We start from the raw sequence: 16,804 nt of genomic DNA, 5'->3' as shown, positions 1-16,804 counted from the left end.
TTAGTACGAGAACATTCAATCCTTGACTCTTTTTCTTCTTTTCTCTAACTTTTGTGTAATTTGTTTTGTTTCCTCCGTATACGCCATGATGAAATAGTACAAAACACTGATGACTGATTTATTTCTTCACAACGTTCATATTTCTAGGAATCAACACGTGGGATGTAAAAAGACTTTATTTTACGTGTTTGAAGTTTGAACACAACATCTATTTATACCACTTTACTGACAACGACACGTGTCTTGCACATAGCTCGCAGCGGAGTAGCTTTAGGCATAGTGATGCCTTCGGCTTCAGTCATGTCCAAGAGTTCTTCACCAACTCTCTCCCACTCAAAACACTGAATCAAACTCCCAAGAGCAAGGGTTACTAACCGCTTCCCAAGCTCGGCTCCAGGACAAGCTCGTCGTCCCATCCCAAATGGGATTAGCTTTTGAGCCTCTCCTTCTTTCTCGAATCTCTCCGGCTTAAACCTTTCCGGCTCTTCCCATAAATCTGGATCTCTGTGCATAGCCCATGCGTTTGTTAATAACATCGTGCCGCGTGGCATATCATAGCCGGCCGCCACTTTACATTCATCCGATGAGAAATGAGGGAGTAGCAGCGGAACCGCAGGATATAAACGTAACGTTTCCGACACAGTGTTTTGCAGATAAGGAAGATTCACAATGTCTGATTCCTCGATTAACCGGTCCGAACCGATCTTATCATCGATCTCGGCTCTCACTTTCATGAGTATCTCAGGATGGTTCAACAAATTTGACATTGCCCATTCTAGTGTTGTTGATGACGTGTCTGTTCCTGCAACTACAAGAGCCTGTGCGTACATCTCTAATTAATCACTCAACACTCTCCAAATACATATGTAGAATAGTATTACTAGTTAATCTGAACTTACAAGTATGATTCCTTTGATGATGACATCAGTGTAATACTCAGGTTGGGTTTCTTGGAAAGAAAGCAAGTGATTGATCAAAGTTTGACCCTTTTCTTTCTCCGCACGTTTCTCATCAACCAATTTTTGCAGAAACTTATCGAGTCGATTCCCCAAACTTATGGTTCGTTGCTCAAACTTTGTGACCCAATTTATGATCGGAAGATAATCAGCCAAATTTCCAGCACTGGCGCCGGTCAAAATCTCCGATATAAGTTCCCTCACGAGCTTTGCTTCATCGTTGTTTTCTGTACCGCAACCATAATATCGCTTCCCTGCTACCATCATGATGATGTTGTTGAATACCAAGTTGGCTAATGATGATTTCAACTCTACTTCAACAAATCCCTGTGAAACTGACACTTATCAATATTGTAGTACATGCATTATTTTATTATTTCAATACGTAATACTCCCTTAATATCATCATAGATAATGTTTTAAGATCTTTACATGAATTAAGAATTCTTTTAATATTTAACTATAAATACATTCTTTATTTATAATAATATATTTTTATAATTATTAATCAATAATAATCCATCAAACTTTTAAATTATCGTTTACTGATTTTTGAAATTTACAATTATTTAACATTAATTGATTAAAGTATATAAAAAAACAATGTTTGTAATATAAAAAAAAAAATTATAAAAAATTATCTTTTATGATACAAAAGAAGTATACAGAAAAGTACCTATATATATCATCAGCAAATAACATTCAACCGCATATTTATTGTAATTTTATCGTCTTCATTTTACAATTACAGTTTCATATCCTTTACTGTTAACACTATTAATATGAATTAGTTTTTACTTCTTTTGGAAAAATAAATTATAAGTAATTACAGTTGAGATCTATGTAATTTACTTTTAAAACGGTATAGTTTCGTTCCATCTATATGTCGNAACACTCTCCAAATACATATGTAGAATAGTATTACTAGTTAATCTGAACTTACAAGTATGATTCCTTTGATGATGACATCAGTGTAATACTCAGGTTGGGTTTCTTGGAAAGAAAGCAAGTGATTGATCAAAGTTTGACCCTTTTCTTTCTCCGCACGTTTCTCATCAACCAATTTTTGCAGAAACTTATCGAGTCGATTCCCCAAACTTATGGTTCGTTGCTCAAACTTTGTGACCCAATTTATGATCGGAAGATAATCAGCCAAATTTCCAGCACTGGCGCCGGTCAAAATCTCCGATATAAGTTCCCTCACGAGCTTTGCTTCATCGTTGTTTTCTGTACCGCAACCATAATATCGCTTCCCTGCTACCATCATGATGATGTTGTTGAATACCAAGTTGGCTAATGATGATTTCAACTCTACTTCAACAAATCCCTGTGAAACTGACACTTATCAATATTGTAGTACATGCATTATTTTATTATTTCAATACGTAATACTCCCTTAATATCATCATAGATAATGTTTTAAGATCTTTACATGAATTAAGAATTCTTTTAATATTTAACTATAAATACATTCTTTATTTATAATAATATATTTTTATAATTATTAATCAATAATAATCCATCAAACTTTTAAATTATCGTTTACTGATTTTTGAAATTTACAATTATTTAACATTAATTGATTAAAGTATATAAAAAAACAATGTTTGTAATATAAAAAAAAAAATTATAAAAAATTATCTTTTATGATACAAAAGAAGTATACAGAAAAGTACCTATATATATCATCAGCAAATAACATTCAACCGCATATTTATTGTAATTTTATCGTCTTCATTTTACAATTACAGTTTCATATCCTTTACTGTTAACACTATTAATATGAATTAGTTTTTACTTCTTTTGGAAAAATAAATTATAAGTAATTACAGTTGAGATCTATGTAATTTACTTTTAAAACGGTATAGTTTCGTTCCATCTATATGTCGGCCCATAACGGATAATTAAATGTATGTATTGATATGTAGGATGATATAATAAATAAGAACGGTGGAAAACACATACAGCTACTCATATGGACAAATTCAACCGCATGAGTAGTACGTCAATAATTTGCTTTACTTACGCCAAGAAAATAAAATATGAATAGCGAATTTAATAAATAATAGAAACGTTACGTGTAAGGAGTCTCTAGAGAGAAGTGTAATGAGCCGTCGGATCTCGTCTTTACGGATAGACATAAACGTACTGATCCTATGAGAAGAAAATATCTTGACGGCGGCGACGCGGCGGAGATTCCTCCAGTGGTCGCCGTAAGGAGCTGCAATCATATTGGTGGAGTTGTACCCGACGTGTTTGGCCATGATAATATCAGGACGGTTCGCAAGAACGATGTCGTTTTTGGTGAAGCATTCTTCGGCGATAGAACGTGAAGAGATGACGTAAACGAGGCGGTTTCCGAGGCGGAGGTGGAAGATAGGAGCATTTCCAAGGGACTGGGAGATGGAGAGGAATGTTCGGTGGACAGGTTGCTTGAGGAGGTGGAGGTGGCCGATAACCGGTAGAGGATAAGCCGGAGAAGGAGGAAGATTAACGTTCCGGTTTGATTTTGTGAGCAAGAGTTTGATAGAGATAACGAGAAAGAGAAAGGAGAGAAGTAGGCTTTGGGTGATGTCCATTTTCTTGTTGATTGATTCTTTGTGTTTTTTCTTTGTCTGTATAGTTGTGTTGTCGTGTGTGGAAGAGGGACCATATGTTACTTTGTGGTCTTGAAAGCAAGAAAATTAAATACATTTCGTAAATGTTTGGATTGAGAATTTATGGAAAGAAAAGCCAATAATTGATTTTCAATGAGTCACGCATATACCATGTTTTAGAAAAGCCAATAATCAGAATTGGATTACCTAACATTTAATAAAAATAACAAAAATTAAATAGAAATTAATCAGGAACTAGTTTTAAAATTATTTTATTAAATTAATAATAAAATAAATATATATAATATTAATTAAATATATGTATAACTATATTTATATTAAAAGAAAACATCAAATAAAATATAAAACTATAGTATTATTTATAAAAATATGGTAAATATATAAAACATTATTTTAAAATAAAATTTATAATTTTCATTATAAGTTTTTTTTTTTGATAATTTTTTCATTATAAATTTGTATATTAGTTACTGTAAAACATCACAAACTCTTAATTTAAATATTTAAATAATAAAATAATAATTCACTGGCTCAAAAAGTAATTGTTATACAAAAAATAAACAGAAAATAATCAGAATAAATGGGTTGTAAGTAAATTAGACAAATATAATTAGATAGGGGTGAGCCTAATGATTTTAAAGGGTGTAATCGATTATTGACTTTGAGAGTATTGAATTACACACAGCTGTGACGATCCAAATATCTTTGACTGGCGAGAATATATAATTACAGCACTCAGTGGACTATGACTATTATTGGAGTAATTAAAAGTTCTTTAGTTTTCCACTTTTCCTTTATTTCGTTTAAACCTAAGAAAATAAATAAAAGTCTCAGCATGATTTTCATGTACAGTACACTGAGTTCGCTGTTTTGCACATGGCTCGCAACGGCTTCTTTTTGGGCATAGTAACTCCTTTTCCTTCCTTCATCTCAATAAGTTCGACACCAATCCTCTCCCACTCGAAACATTGGATCAAAGACCCAAGAGTCAAGCCCACAAACCGATGAGCAAGTCCAGCTCCAGGACAAGCCCGTCGTCCGAGTCCAAACGCCATAACTTTTTGAGCTTCCCCTTCCTTATCAAACCTCTCCGGCTTGAACTGCTCTGGATCTTTCCATAACTCCGGATCTCTGTGCATTGCCCACACATTCATCAATAGCATTGTACCACGTGGCATATCGTAGCCTCCTACTTCACAGTCTTCCGATGATAAGTGAGGGAGTAGCAACGGAGCTGGAGGATACAAACGGAGTGTTTCCAACATAATGTTTTGGAGATAGGGGAGATTCACAATATCCGGTTCATCCACTAACCGGTCTAAACCGATTTTATCATCAATTTCCATTCTTGCTTTCATTAGTACCTCTTGATGGTTCAACAAATTGGACAATGCCCATTCTAACGTTATCGATATCGTGTCCGTTCCCGCAACTATCAAGTCCTGCACATAATCAATGATATTACGATATTCATCTATATATGTATAGCTAGTGAGTACTGATATATATATATGCTTAATTACAAGGATGATTTGTTTGATGATAACATCCGTATAGTGACTAGGTTGAGTTTCTTGGAGAGAAAGCAAGTGATGAATCATCGTCTGACTTGTTTCTTTATCTGCACGTTTCTCATCTATCAGTTTCTGCAAGAACGCGTCGAAACGATGAGCCACGTCTTTGATCCGTGCTTCGGTATCTGTGAACCAACCCAAAAACGAGAGATAATCAGCGTAGTTTCTTCCACCATCGCCGGCCACAACCTCAGAAACCAACTGTCTCGTGAGTTTGGCTTCCTCTTCGTCCTCTGTATCATCGCCGTAGTATTGTTTCCCAGCTATTATCCTGATGATGTTGTTGAAGACCAAGTTTGTAAATAGTGATTTCATCTCCACCTCCACAAAGCCCTGATTTTGTAACTTACGAAATCAGTTAACTTTATAGTTTTCTGATTTTCTAACATTACAGAACCTGATTGAAAAAGGTATAGTGAGTTATAGACATACGTGTAATGGGTCTTGGGAGAGACGTAATATAAGCCGTCGGATCTCGTCTTTACGGATATGCAAAAACGTAGAGAGCCTATGGGACGAAAATAGCTCAGAGGCGGTGATTCGACGGAGGCTCCGCCAATGGTCGCCGTAAGATGCTCCGATCATATGTTTAGCATTATAACCTAAATGCTTGTTCATCATCATCACTGGTCTGCTCGCCAAAACGATGTCGTTTTTGGTGAAACATTCCTCGGCAACGGCACGTGACGAGACTACGTACACGTGACGGTGTCCGAGACGGAGATGGATGATTGGAGCATTTCCCAAGGACTGAGAGAATGAAAGAAATTTCCGATGGAACGGTCGCTTCATGAGGTGAAGGTGGCCGATCACCGGCAATGAGTTTGCCGGAGACGGTGGAAATTTTTGCTTAGGCATTGAATTTCTGTATAAAAATGTGATAGAGAAAAAAAGAAAAATTGAGAGAAGGGAAATTTGGAGATAGTCCATTCTTTTTTCGTTTGTTGTTGTTGAATGCTTGAATTTGTTCCATCGTATCTCTTATATATTGTGGCCTACGCTACGCGTGTGTGAGAGATGTCACATGGAGTCCAGATGTGTGAAACGTGTTTGCGAGGTAATTATATATATTATGAATGAATATGATCTTGCTTAGAAAAAAAAATCTATATGATTTGTAATCTTTTACAACTTTGTTCGTCTTATTAAGGTTACTGATTAAGCTGACAATACAAATTGGCATGACAAATAAATGAGGAGATAAAAAAAAAACCGCATTTGTGCTCCTGTATCTTGTAGTTTTTTTCTTTCTAGTTTTGCTGATTGTTTTGTAACTTTCTTTTATTATTTTACTATTCAAACAATCCAAACTTCACAACAATGCTGCAAGATAAAGAACTTATGTGTTGCTTTCTCTTGGTACAAAAAGCAATAAGAAACTAAATTTCTCAAAGGTTTGCTTGGAACGATGTTTAGTTAATTATGTGGCTTCATGATGAATCTTTGATTTTTTTTTCCCCGTTATTATGATGAAAAATGATCAAAAACAGGTCAAATGATTCTAATAAGGGAGAATATATAACGTAATAGTTTCAATCTACGTAAAAACATGTGCATATTTCGTTTACACACAACTCTCTCTGTATAGGCTCGCGATGCTCGATAGTAAAACGATGAAAGCCGAAGCCCACTATGGCACTATCTATGTTTCCGTGGGATTTGCGACCCCGGGCCCTCAAAATATATATAGTTGATTTTATAAATACATATATAACCAATATATATATTTATTACTTGAAGTTGATAACTAGTTATAAAATTACAACTAAATTGTAACACCTTTTTTTTTTTATCTGAACCAAAGCTCCTAGAGTCAGTCCCACCAACCGTTGAGCAAGCCCGGCTCCAGGGCAAGCTCGTCTTCCTATCCCACACGGCATCATCAGCTTATGAATTTCCCCTTCCTTTTCAAATCTCTCTGGCTTAAACATATCTGGTTCCTCCCATAACTTCGAATCTCTCTGCATAGCCCACGTATTGACCAACAATATCGTGCCATGTGGCATATCGTATCCCGCAACTTTACAATCATCCGATGACATGTGAGGGAGTAGTAACGGGACGGCAGGATACAAACGTAGTGTTTCCGACACAGTGTTTTGAAGATAAGGAAGATTCACAATGTCCGATTCATCTACTAACCGATCTAAACCGACTTTTTCATCGATTTCAGATCTCACTTTCATGAGTATCTCTGGATGGTTCAACAAACTTGACATTGCCCATTCTAGTGTTGTTGATGACGTGTCTGTCCCTGCACTTATCATAGACTTTACGTTTTTCTTATTAATAAACTTTCTTATTTCTATAAAAAAATTACAAAATAATTGCTTATACTAATTATCAATTGAAACTTACGAGAATCATCCCTTTGATGGTGACATCGTTATAGAACTCAGGTTGAGTTTCTTGGAGAGAAAGCAAATGATCGATCATAGTATGACCTCTCTCTTTCTCTCCACGTTTCTCATCAACTAATCCCTGTAAAAATTCATCAAATCGTTTCCCTAGATTTTTGATATTTTTTTCGAAATTTGTTACCCATCGTACGATTGAAATATAGTCAGCTGGATTCCCGGCACTAGCACCACCGGTCAACCCTGACACAAGTTTTCTCACACGCTTGGCTTCATCGTTGTCCTCGGTGCCGTCGTCATAGTATCGCTTTCCGGCCACCATTCTGATGATATTGTTGGATGCCAAATTCCCTAATAATGATTTCATTTCCACCTCCACAAATTTCTGGAAGACAATTAACGATCAATACTTTTGACTTAGGACGTAGATAAAAAAAAATGATTATATCTTTGAGCATTTATGTTTGTTTTAATGTTCACAATTCGTAAATTGGTTTTTTAGTTTATTTTATTTTCTGGTAAAAATGGGAAAACTAGTTGCATGCATGGCTGGCTTCACCCTTCAGGGTCAAAGTAGACGTTACGAGAATTATTAAAATAAGAAAAATGTATATGCATGGCACGAGTAAATGAATATAAAGAAAAGAATTGAGGAGATCGTATAGTACGTGTAAGGAGTCGCGGGAGAGACGTGAGATGAGCCGTCGGATCTCGTCCTTACGGATATACAGAAACGTATTGAGTCTCTGAGAAGAAAATATCTCGACTGCGGCGATTCTGCGGAGGTTCTTCCAGTGCTCGCCGTAGGGTGCTGCTACGATATGAATGGCGTTATAGCCGATGTGCTTGCTCACGGTGAACACGGGTCGGTCCGCGAGAACGACATCGTTTTTGGTGAAGCACTCTTCGGCGATGGAACGTGAGGAAACGACGTAAACGAGGCGGTTTCCGAGGCGGAGGTGGAAGATAGGAGCATTTTCGAGGGACTGGGAGAAGGAGAGTAGTAGCCGGTGGAGCCGTGGCTTGAGGAGATGGAGGTGGCCGATCACAGGCAAAGGTGTCGCTGGAGACGGTGGAAGGTTAAGCTTCCGATTTGATCTTGTGAGCTAGAATGTGGTAGTGATGAAGATGAAAGGAAAGAGACAAGTGAAATCTGAGTAAATTCCATTTTCTTATTATTTTATTTTTTTGTTAAAAAGTATTCAATTATAAAAATATAATGCCCAGTGGGCTATTTCCGAAGTAGGCCCATACAGAAATCCCAAAGGGTCCAACTCGTTTACATCAAACCGGACTAAACCGTTGGAAAAACAAAACTGGCCGGGTTACAACAACCGGATTAAACCGGCACTACGTGAAACCCTAATCTACAAACGAAGAACTCGTTTTGCAGCCGCCATCCATAATTGCGGATACTCGACCGGAACAGGATTTCCGGCGAATCTGGACGACGGTAACGATGGTGATCCAAGATCCGTTTGCCATCCCGCCACCGTAGAACCGTTTTGAGAAGGAGGAAGAGATCTGATCTGTCATTTGTCGTGGAGGATCCATGCTCAGTCGTGAGAGAGAGAGAGAGGCAGCAGGGAGTAGATAAGAGGACCGTCGACGGTGGCTTAGCTTCACCAGATCGGAGATTACCTCCCCTATCATAACCAATCCGGTGAAACCTCCAGAATCTCCAATCTCCAGATCTATCTACCCTCTTCTCTCGTTCTTCGTCATGAATCTCCCTCTTCCGCTCCGCGTAGCAACACCTCCGGTAGAGCTCTTTACTGTCAGCGTCTCACGGATGCTTCTCCTCTCCATCGCTCCCTTGATTTCGTCCAACAGCTTCGCCAGGATGATGCAACAAGTCACAAATGAAAAACCATGGACCGGAGGATCCTCACCGCCACCGGAATTGATGGAGGACCCGGCGTCGGCGCAAGAGGTTATGATTAGAAGAAGGAGGCTTTTGAAAAAAAAAAATCGCCGCGCATGAGATTCACTCGCTCGATTTTTCTTATTATTTTGCTTAACTCATTCTGTTCTCTCACTTGTGTAGGGTAAAAAGATATATATAGAGATCATTAATATATTAACAAAAAAACGAAAAAATAAAATATGTTGTGATGTTTTTTTTTTCTCTGTATATGACATATATAAAAAATTGTTGGGTGTGGAAGATTTCACACATCGATCTCTTCACTCATCCTCCATGCAACTGTATTATTTTTGTCATACCGAAAATAAATTTTGCTTACAACCAAAAATCACAAAAATTAATAGCAACTTGTGGAGACCAAAAGCTATAACCCTGAAATATTTATCGAACTTAGATTTTTTTTTTGGGTCGAAGAACAATTTTTTGGTCAAATCCTAATTTTATTAAGATTCGATTTAATTTCTTTTTCGATTAACGATCAACGACGGAAAAACAAATCGCGGAAAATTAGTAGACATTCCGTTTGCAACTACTTTTACAATTGTTGTCGGAACTGTTTATGTCGTTAGAACAAATAGCAACCGTCATAATTGTCTCCATATACTTAACACGCAAATATTCCATCCGTTTTAAATTAGTTGTCGTTTAATATTTTTACACATATTAAAAATAACTAAAAAAAATACTTTTCCCATCTTTAAAATTAGTATTTTTATCAAATTTAAAACAACAACTGTTATAAAACAAAAAATTATTCTAGAAAAACAACAAAAAAAACGAGAGAGACTAAGTTATAATTTTGTGTCGCTGATTGTTGATGGAGCAATCACAAAAAAAAAAAAAAAAAAAAAAAAAAAAAAAAAAAAAAGGAAAAAATGAGCTTTTTGGCACAAGAAATCCAAAATAAAAATAAGGAAAATTAAAAGATCCTTATAACTTTTTGAACATAAGAATCATATTTGATACGTGAAACCCTAATTAAAACCGCAACAATTTCTCAAACACAAAAGTCTAAAGATGTTTGACATAGCAAAAGCCTTTTCAAATTTGATTGTTGGACTCTAATCAGATCTCACTAAAAACAGATGAAATAAAATTCTAGATTTTTAAAAATTTAAGCAATGGTTTTATAATTCTAGATTTTCACTCCAAGTGTCTTTTTTTATAAAAATTATACTATTGTATTACTCCTAAAAAGAACAAGTATCCCCTTGTTTCTATCGTCATGACTCGTACGTTACATAATACCAATTACCAAAGCTTCTACCGTCATGACTCGTACGTTACATATACCAATTACCAAAGTAGTAATATATAACTCCAATCAACATACCGACATAACCGTCGCCTAAACACATAAATTAGCATTTAGTACAAAAGTCTAAACCCAAGCGGACTCCTTGAGGAGTTTACCAACAAAGGCACGTGGTCTGCACATGGCAACCAACGGTATAGCTTTAGGCATTATGACTCCTCCTCCACCTTCAGTCATATCCACCTCTTCTTCTCCTACCTTCTCCCACTCAAAACATTGAATCAAAGACCCGATAGCCAAGCTTGCTAGCCGTTGAGCCAGACCGGACCCAGGACACGCCCTTCTTCCTAGCCCAAACCCCAATAGCTTATGAGCTTCCCCTTCTTTCTCGAACCTCTCTGGTTTGAAGCTCGTTGGATCATCCCATATCCCAGGATCCCTATGTATAGCCCATGCATTAGTCAATAGCATCGTACCACGTGGCATATCGTAACCCCCTACTTTACAGTCTTCTGATGCGACGTGAGGGACCAACAAGGGACTTGCAGGGTACAAACGCAAGGACTCGGACAAAATGTTCTGAAGATAAGGAAGATGTGAGAGGTCTGATTCATCCAAAAGCCTGTCGAAGCCAACCTTATTGTCGATTTCATCTCTCGCCTTGCTCAATATCTCTGGATGGTTCAACAAACTTGACAATGTCCATTCCAATATTACTGCGGATGTATCAGTCCCCGCCAGTATAAGAGACTACAAAACATTGGACACATACACCGAAAAAACTGAACTAATTATTTCCATATATACCAAATGTGACAATTTAAAAAAACTCATCATGAACTTAAAATGTTACTTACGAGCATGATTCCTTTAATGATTCTGTCCGTGTAGTACTCAGGTTGGGTCTCTTGCAAACCAAGCAAGTGATCAACCATAGTGTTCTCCCTCTGCTCCTTCCTTCCTCGTTTCTCATTGACCAATCCCTGCAAGAACTCGTCAAGCCTTCCGGCGATATTATTTATCCGTTTCTCAGAATCTGTGATCCAATTCAGGATCGGTAAATAATCAGCAGTGTTTCCAGCACCAAAACACCCCATCCCCTCTGCGATAAGCTCTCTCACACGTTTAGCCTCGGGGTCATCCTCTGCACCGTCTCCATAGTAACATTTTCCGGCCAGCATTCTAATGATGTTGTTGAATGTTAAGTTAGAAAACATTGATTTCATCTCAACCTTGGCAAATCCCTGCAAAATTTATTATAAACCCTATGTTAAATCATTGAAAAAATTCACCTATAAACAGAGATTGACTAGAGACTAAAGATTATCATAAAAGTACTTCAAATTAGAAATTGAAGTTCAAATTTGGTAATTTTGGTGGAGAATTATAATCATATAAACTTACGAGTGAAGAAGAGTTCCGTGAGAGAGAAGCTATAAGCCGCCAGATCTCATCTCGGCGGATAGAGGAGAAGCTATTGAGCCGGTGAGCCGAGAATATCTCGACGGCACCAATGCGACGAAGATTTCTCCAGTGGTCACTGTACGAAGCTGTAACCACGGTTGTGCAGCCATATGAGATGTGTTTTGAAGCAAGGGAGTTAAATCTGTTCGCGAGTACGACGTCGTTCTTCGTGAAGCATTCCTCGGCGATCGAGTGTGAAGAGACAACGAATACGAGTCGGTTGCCGAGACGGAGGGAGATGATCGGAGCATCTCCTAGGGATTGAGAGACGGAGAGGAAAACTCTGTGGAGCGGCGGCTTGAGAAGGCGGAGATGACCGATCACCGGTAACGCCCATGCAGGACTCGGAGGAAGGTTAGGCTTTCGCTTGATTCTTCCGATGATGAGTGTGAGAGATAGAATTAGGAAAAGGAATGTGAAAATTAGGGTTTGACCTTCCATATCTGATTTCTTCTTCCTCAAGGATTTAGGATTTGTAACAGAGGATAGAGTCTGCTTGAACTACTCGATAGACGTTGACTTAGAAAACATCATACAATTTGAAAAAGGAATCTTTATTATCTGTATAATTAAAATCGTTTCAGCCCCGAAGAAGCAAAATTACATGTGCCCATTAATCATTTATTCATTTTTGATACCTAATCATTATTCTAATACTCAGTGGCTATTTCAATAGTCAATCTTTATTTTTCTTTAACCAAAAAAGGAATTAAAACATGTATGTAGCTACTAAATATCCCAATATACTAAAAGATTTTTTTTTTCGAGAAAATAATTCGTGTCATGTACTCATGTTAAAGGGTTTAAGGGAAGCGTTTTGCAGATGACTGATGTTTTATCGTAACTTCCCATAGAAAAGGGTTTAATTCCTTATTTTACATAATATTGAACATTGGACCATAAAAAAAAAAAGGACAACTAAAAAAAACACATACATTAGTCCGAATAACAAAAACATTTTATTTAAATTAAATAAGTGTTGATTTATCACTGACTTATGTACATGTATTTCCATTTAACATACAGACATAATAAACTAGTAATCTTTTTAAGTATACATAGATATTCACACTACTAATGGCATTACCTAAAAGTCTAGAAGTCAAGCGGACTCGTTGAAGAATTTACCAACAAAGGCACGTGATCTGCACATGGCTTCCAGAGGTTTGGCTTTAGGCATTGTGCCTCCTTTGCTTTCACTCATATCCACTTCTTCTTCTCCAATCCTCTCCCATTCCAAACACTGAATCAGTGTTCCAAGAGTCAGGTTTACTAGCCGAAGAGCCAATACGGAACCAGGACACGCCCTTCTTCCTAACCCAAACGGCATTAGCTTATGAGCCTCTCCTTCTTTCTCGAACCTCTCTGGCTTGAAGCTCGTGGGATTATCCCATAGCTGAGGATCTCTGTGTATAGCCCATGCATTGGTCAATAGTATCGTACCCTGTGGCATATCGTATCCCCCAACTTTGCAGTCTTCTGACGCAACGTGAGGAAGCAGCATCGGTACAGCAGGGTAAAGGCGTAACGTTTCAGACACAATGTTTTGAAGATAAGGCAGATTTGATATGTCCGATTCGTCAATAAGCCTGTCTAAACCGACCGTCCTATCGATTTCATCTCTCGTCTTGTTCAATACCTCAGGATGGTTCAACAGGTTCGACAACGCCCATTCTAACGTAACCGCTGATGTGTCGGTCCCTGCTAGTATCAAAGCCTGCAAATTTGAACACAAACACAAAACTAAACCAACACGTTCCATACTAAACAAACATGTTCCGAGTTTTTAGGGTACTTACAAGCATGTTTCCTTTGATGATACGATCCGTGAAGTAGTCCGGTTGAGATTCTTGTAGAGTTAGCAAATGATCGATCATGGTATTGCCCTTCTCCTTAGCTGCTCGTTTCTCATCAACCAATCCTTGCAAGAACTCGTCTAGCCTACCCGCCAACTTCTTCACCCGCGTCTCGTAGTCGGAAACTAACCGCAAAACCGGTAAATAATCAATAGCGTTTCCAGCACCAGCACAAGCCACCACATCCGCAATAAGCTGCCGGACTCGTTTAGCCTCCGCATCGTCCTCTACACCGTCTCCGTAGTAACGTTTTCCAGCTACCATTCTGATGATGTTGTTGAATGTTAAGTCAGATAACATTGATTTCATCTCCACCTTAGCAAACTCCTACAGATGTCATAATTAACCACTAATTAAATCCAAATGCGTGATTAAGATCTAATTAACTAAGTTTAAAGCTTTCTTACTTGTGAAAAGTTCTTGGAGAGACGTAACACAAGTCGCTTGATCTCGTCTTTACGAATAGACAAAAAGCTGTTAATACGGTGATTGGAGAATAACTCGATGGAGGCGATACGGCGGAGGTTTCGCCAGTGGTCACCGTAAGAAGCTGCGATCATGGTTGTGTAATCGTACGCGATGTGTTTAGCGAGGATGAATTTTGGCCTGTTCGCGAGAACGACGTCGTTCTTGGTGAAGCACTCTTCGGCGATCGAGTGTGACGAGTTCACGACAACGAGTCGGTTTCCGAGTCGGAGGGAGAAGATCGGAGCATTGTTTAGGGATTGAGAGAGTGAGAGGAAAGTTCGATGAATCGGGGGTTTGAGAAGACGGAGGTGACCTATCACAGGTAACGACCATGCCGGACTCGGAGGAAGGTTTGGCTTTCGCTTGAGTTTCCCGATCAAGAACTTGAGCGTGAGGAGAATGAAGAGGATTGAGAAAATTAGGGTTTTGGTTTCCATATTTAGATCTTCTTGTGTTATTTGGGTAAGTGAAAGCAATTTTGTGGAGTTAAATAGATTTGGACAAATATTATAAAAACAAAACCAATTTTGATTTTAGTATTGACTGTGTGACTTCATTGTCTTTGACCCGTAATAATTTCTCCAATGTTCTAGAAAAATAAAACACTGTAACGTGAAAAATAAAAAGTCAAGTTACTGTTCTTCAAGAAATTTTGAAAAGTCAAATCTCTTTTTTTTTTTGACGAACAGTCAAATCTCTTTTTTCATGTACAAATCTATAATCTGTAAGCCGTTTGGTTCGGTTTTACCAGAAATCGCCACAAGAACACGAACCATCCGAGAAATGGTGGAACCTATTCCGATCTCTCATGACGATTTTACGTCCGGTGATTTTGGATATCAGTTTCGTCACTGTGTGACAATCTGAACACACTCGTAGGTTCTTGAATATCTTTAAGGGACTTCCCGGTTTGGTACTGATCAGACCATAAGCAATCGCGAGCCTCTCGCTATGAACTTGTAGAGATTGCTCTTTCTCTATTTCTCCAAGATCCTGCAAGACCGTGTTTGTATTTGGAACGTAACCATGAGACTTGATCCGCTCGCTCATCTTTCTTACCATTGTGTAGATTTCCTTGCTTTCTAAGTGTTCTCTATCTCCAGCTCGGAATTCATGAACTTTGTTATCGATTTCTATTGTGCTTACACCGGGCTCCTTCACGATTCCTTTCTCCTTCATCAAGTTTCTCACTTTTACAACACCTTCATAATCGTCCGCTGATGCATATATGTTTGAGAGAAGAACATAGATTCCTGAGTTTGTGATGTTTTGTCCAATGAGATACTCTGCAATTTCCTTGCCTAACACAAAATCTCCATGAAGTTTACAGCTTCCAAGAACAGAACTCCATAAGACAGAATCAGCTTCAATTTTCATGTTTTTTATGATTTGGTAAGCTCGTTTCAGCTGACCAGCACGACCAAGCAGACTGACCAAGCATCCGTAATGCTCGATCTTGGGTTTAATCCCATACTCTTGTCCCATTGACTCAAACAGTCTCACCCCTTCGTTTACTAATCCACCATGAGCACAAGCCTGAAGTGTTCCGATGAAAGTTATATCAGTTGGCTGCAACCCTGTAACAACCTGCATCTCATCAAACAATTTCAACGCTTCTTGGCTATAACCGTGCATTGCATAACCAGCAATCATCGCATTCCACGCCACAATATCCTTCCTCGGAGTCTCATTAAACACTAAACTTGCTTCTTCCAAGCTCCCACACTTGCTATACATATCAATCAGAGCCGTGGATACTTTAACATTGAGCCTAATACGATCGTTCTTGACAAAAACATGGATCCAACGCCCAGTTTCAAGCGCTCCAATCTGCGAACAAGCCGAGAGAGTAGCTACAACGGTTATTTCATCAGGCTTCGATGTTCCATCCGCCAACAGTTTCTGAAAAAGCATCAGAGCGTCACTAGGGAACCCATGTTGAGCGTATCCATCAATCATCACGTTCCAAGAAACAATGTCTCTCTCACACATTCTATCGAACAAAGCTCTCGCAGCCTCAACGTTCCCCTGCTTTGCGTAGCAAGTAACCATAGCTGTAGACGTAACAAGACTTCTCTCAGGCATTCTATCGAACAGTTTCTGGGCAGATGATACATCTCCTCCTTTCGCATAAACGTCGACGAGACCAGTCGACACGTACGGATCCATCCACAACCCGAGTTTAAGAACATGGGTATGGATAGCTTTTCCGGACTCAGTGGAGCATGATTTCAAAATCGACGAGAAAGTGAACTCATTGGGGGCAATTTCAGAAGAAATCAATCGAATATAAAGCAAGAAAGCTTGATCATGGAGGCCGTTAATAGAG

General features: G+C 38.3%; 5 protein-coding genes and 1 pseudogene across 5 annotated transcripts; all 6 read right to left on the bottom strand.

Moving 5' to 3' along the window:
• LOC104716391 (cytochrome P450 81D11) lies at positions 95-3,653 on the bottom strand. The gene is made up of 3 exons (XM_010433766.2): positions 3,035-3,653; positions 1,900-2,283; positions 95-818 (listed from the first exon to the last, which is right to left on the bottom strand). Exons 1-3 carry the CDS (start codon positions 3,533-3,535, stop codon positions 213-215), a joined length of 1,491 nt encoding a protein of 496 aa, XP_010432068.1. The 5' UTR covers positions 3,536-3,653; the 3' UTR covers positions 95-212.
• On the bottom strand, positions 4,417-6,071 carry LOC104719942 (cytochrome P450 81D11-like). The gene is made up of 3 exons (XM_010437924.1): positions 5,581-6,071; positions 5,098-5,481; positions 4,417-5,016 (listed from the first exon to the last, which is right to left on the bottom strand). Exons 1-3 carry the CDS (start codon positions 6,004-6,006, stop codon positions 4,417-4,419), a joined length of 1,410 nt encoding a protein of 469 aa, XP_010436226.1. The 5' UTR covers positions 6,007-6,071.
• LOC104719941 lies at positions 6,900-8,673 on the bottom strand (annotated as a pseudogene).
• Positions 10,652-12,642, bottom strand: LOC104716390 (cytochrome P450 81D11-like). The gene is made up of 3 exons (XM_010433765.2): positions 12,092-12,642; positions 11,545-11,931; positions 10,652-11,437 (listed from the first exon to the last, which is right to left on the bottom strand). Exons 1-3 carry the CDS (start codon positions 12,590-12,592, stop codon positions 10,814-10,816), a joined length of 1,512 nt encoding a protein of 503 aa, XP_010432067.1. The 5' UTR covers positions 12,593-12,642; the 3' UTR covers positions 10,652-10,813.
• LOC104716389 (cytochrome P450 81D11-like) lies at positions 13,071-14,949 on the bottom strand. Its single transcript, XM_010433764.2, has 3 exons — positions 14,415-14,949; positions 13,951-14,334; positions 13,071-13,868 (listed from the first exon to the last, which is right to left on the bottom strand). Exons 1-3 carry the CDS (start codon positions 14,910-14,912, stop codon positions 13,254-13,256), a joined length of 1,497 nt encoding a protein of 498 aa, XP_010432066.1. The 5' UTR covers positions 14,913-14,949; the 3' UTR covers positions 13,071-13,253.
• On the bottom strand, positions 15,089-16,791 carry LOC104719940 (pentatricopeptide repeat-containing protein ELI1, chloroplastic-like). The gene has a single exon (XM_010437922.2). The coding sequence runs from the start codon at positions 16,642-16,644 to the stop codon at positions 15,220-15,222; it is 1,425 nt and encodes a 474-aa protein (XP_010436224.1). The 5' UTR covers positions 16,645-16,791; the 3' UTR covers positions 15,089-15,219.

Source organism: Camelina sativa, chromosome 10 (genome assembly GCF_000633955.1).
Source record: "Camelina sativa cultivar DH55 chromosome 10, Cs, whole genome shotgun sequence".
Taxonomy (NCBI): domain Eukaryota; kingdom Viridiplantae; phylum Streptophyta; class Magnoliopsida; order Brassicales; family Brassicaceae; genus Camelina; species Camelina sativa.
This window is presented reverse-complemented; position numbering and strand designations above follow the sequence as displayed.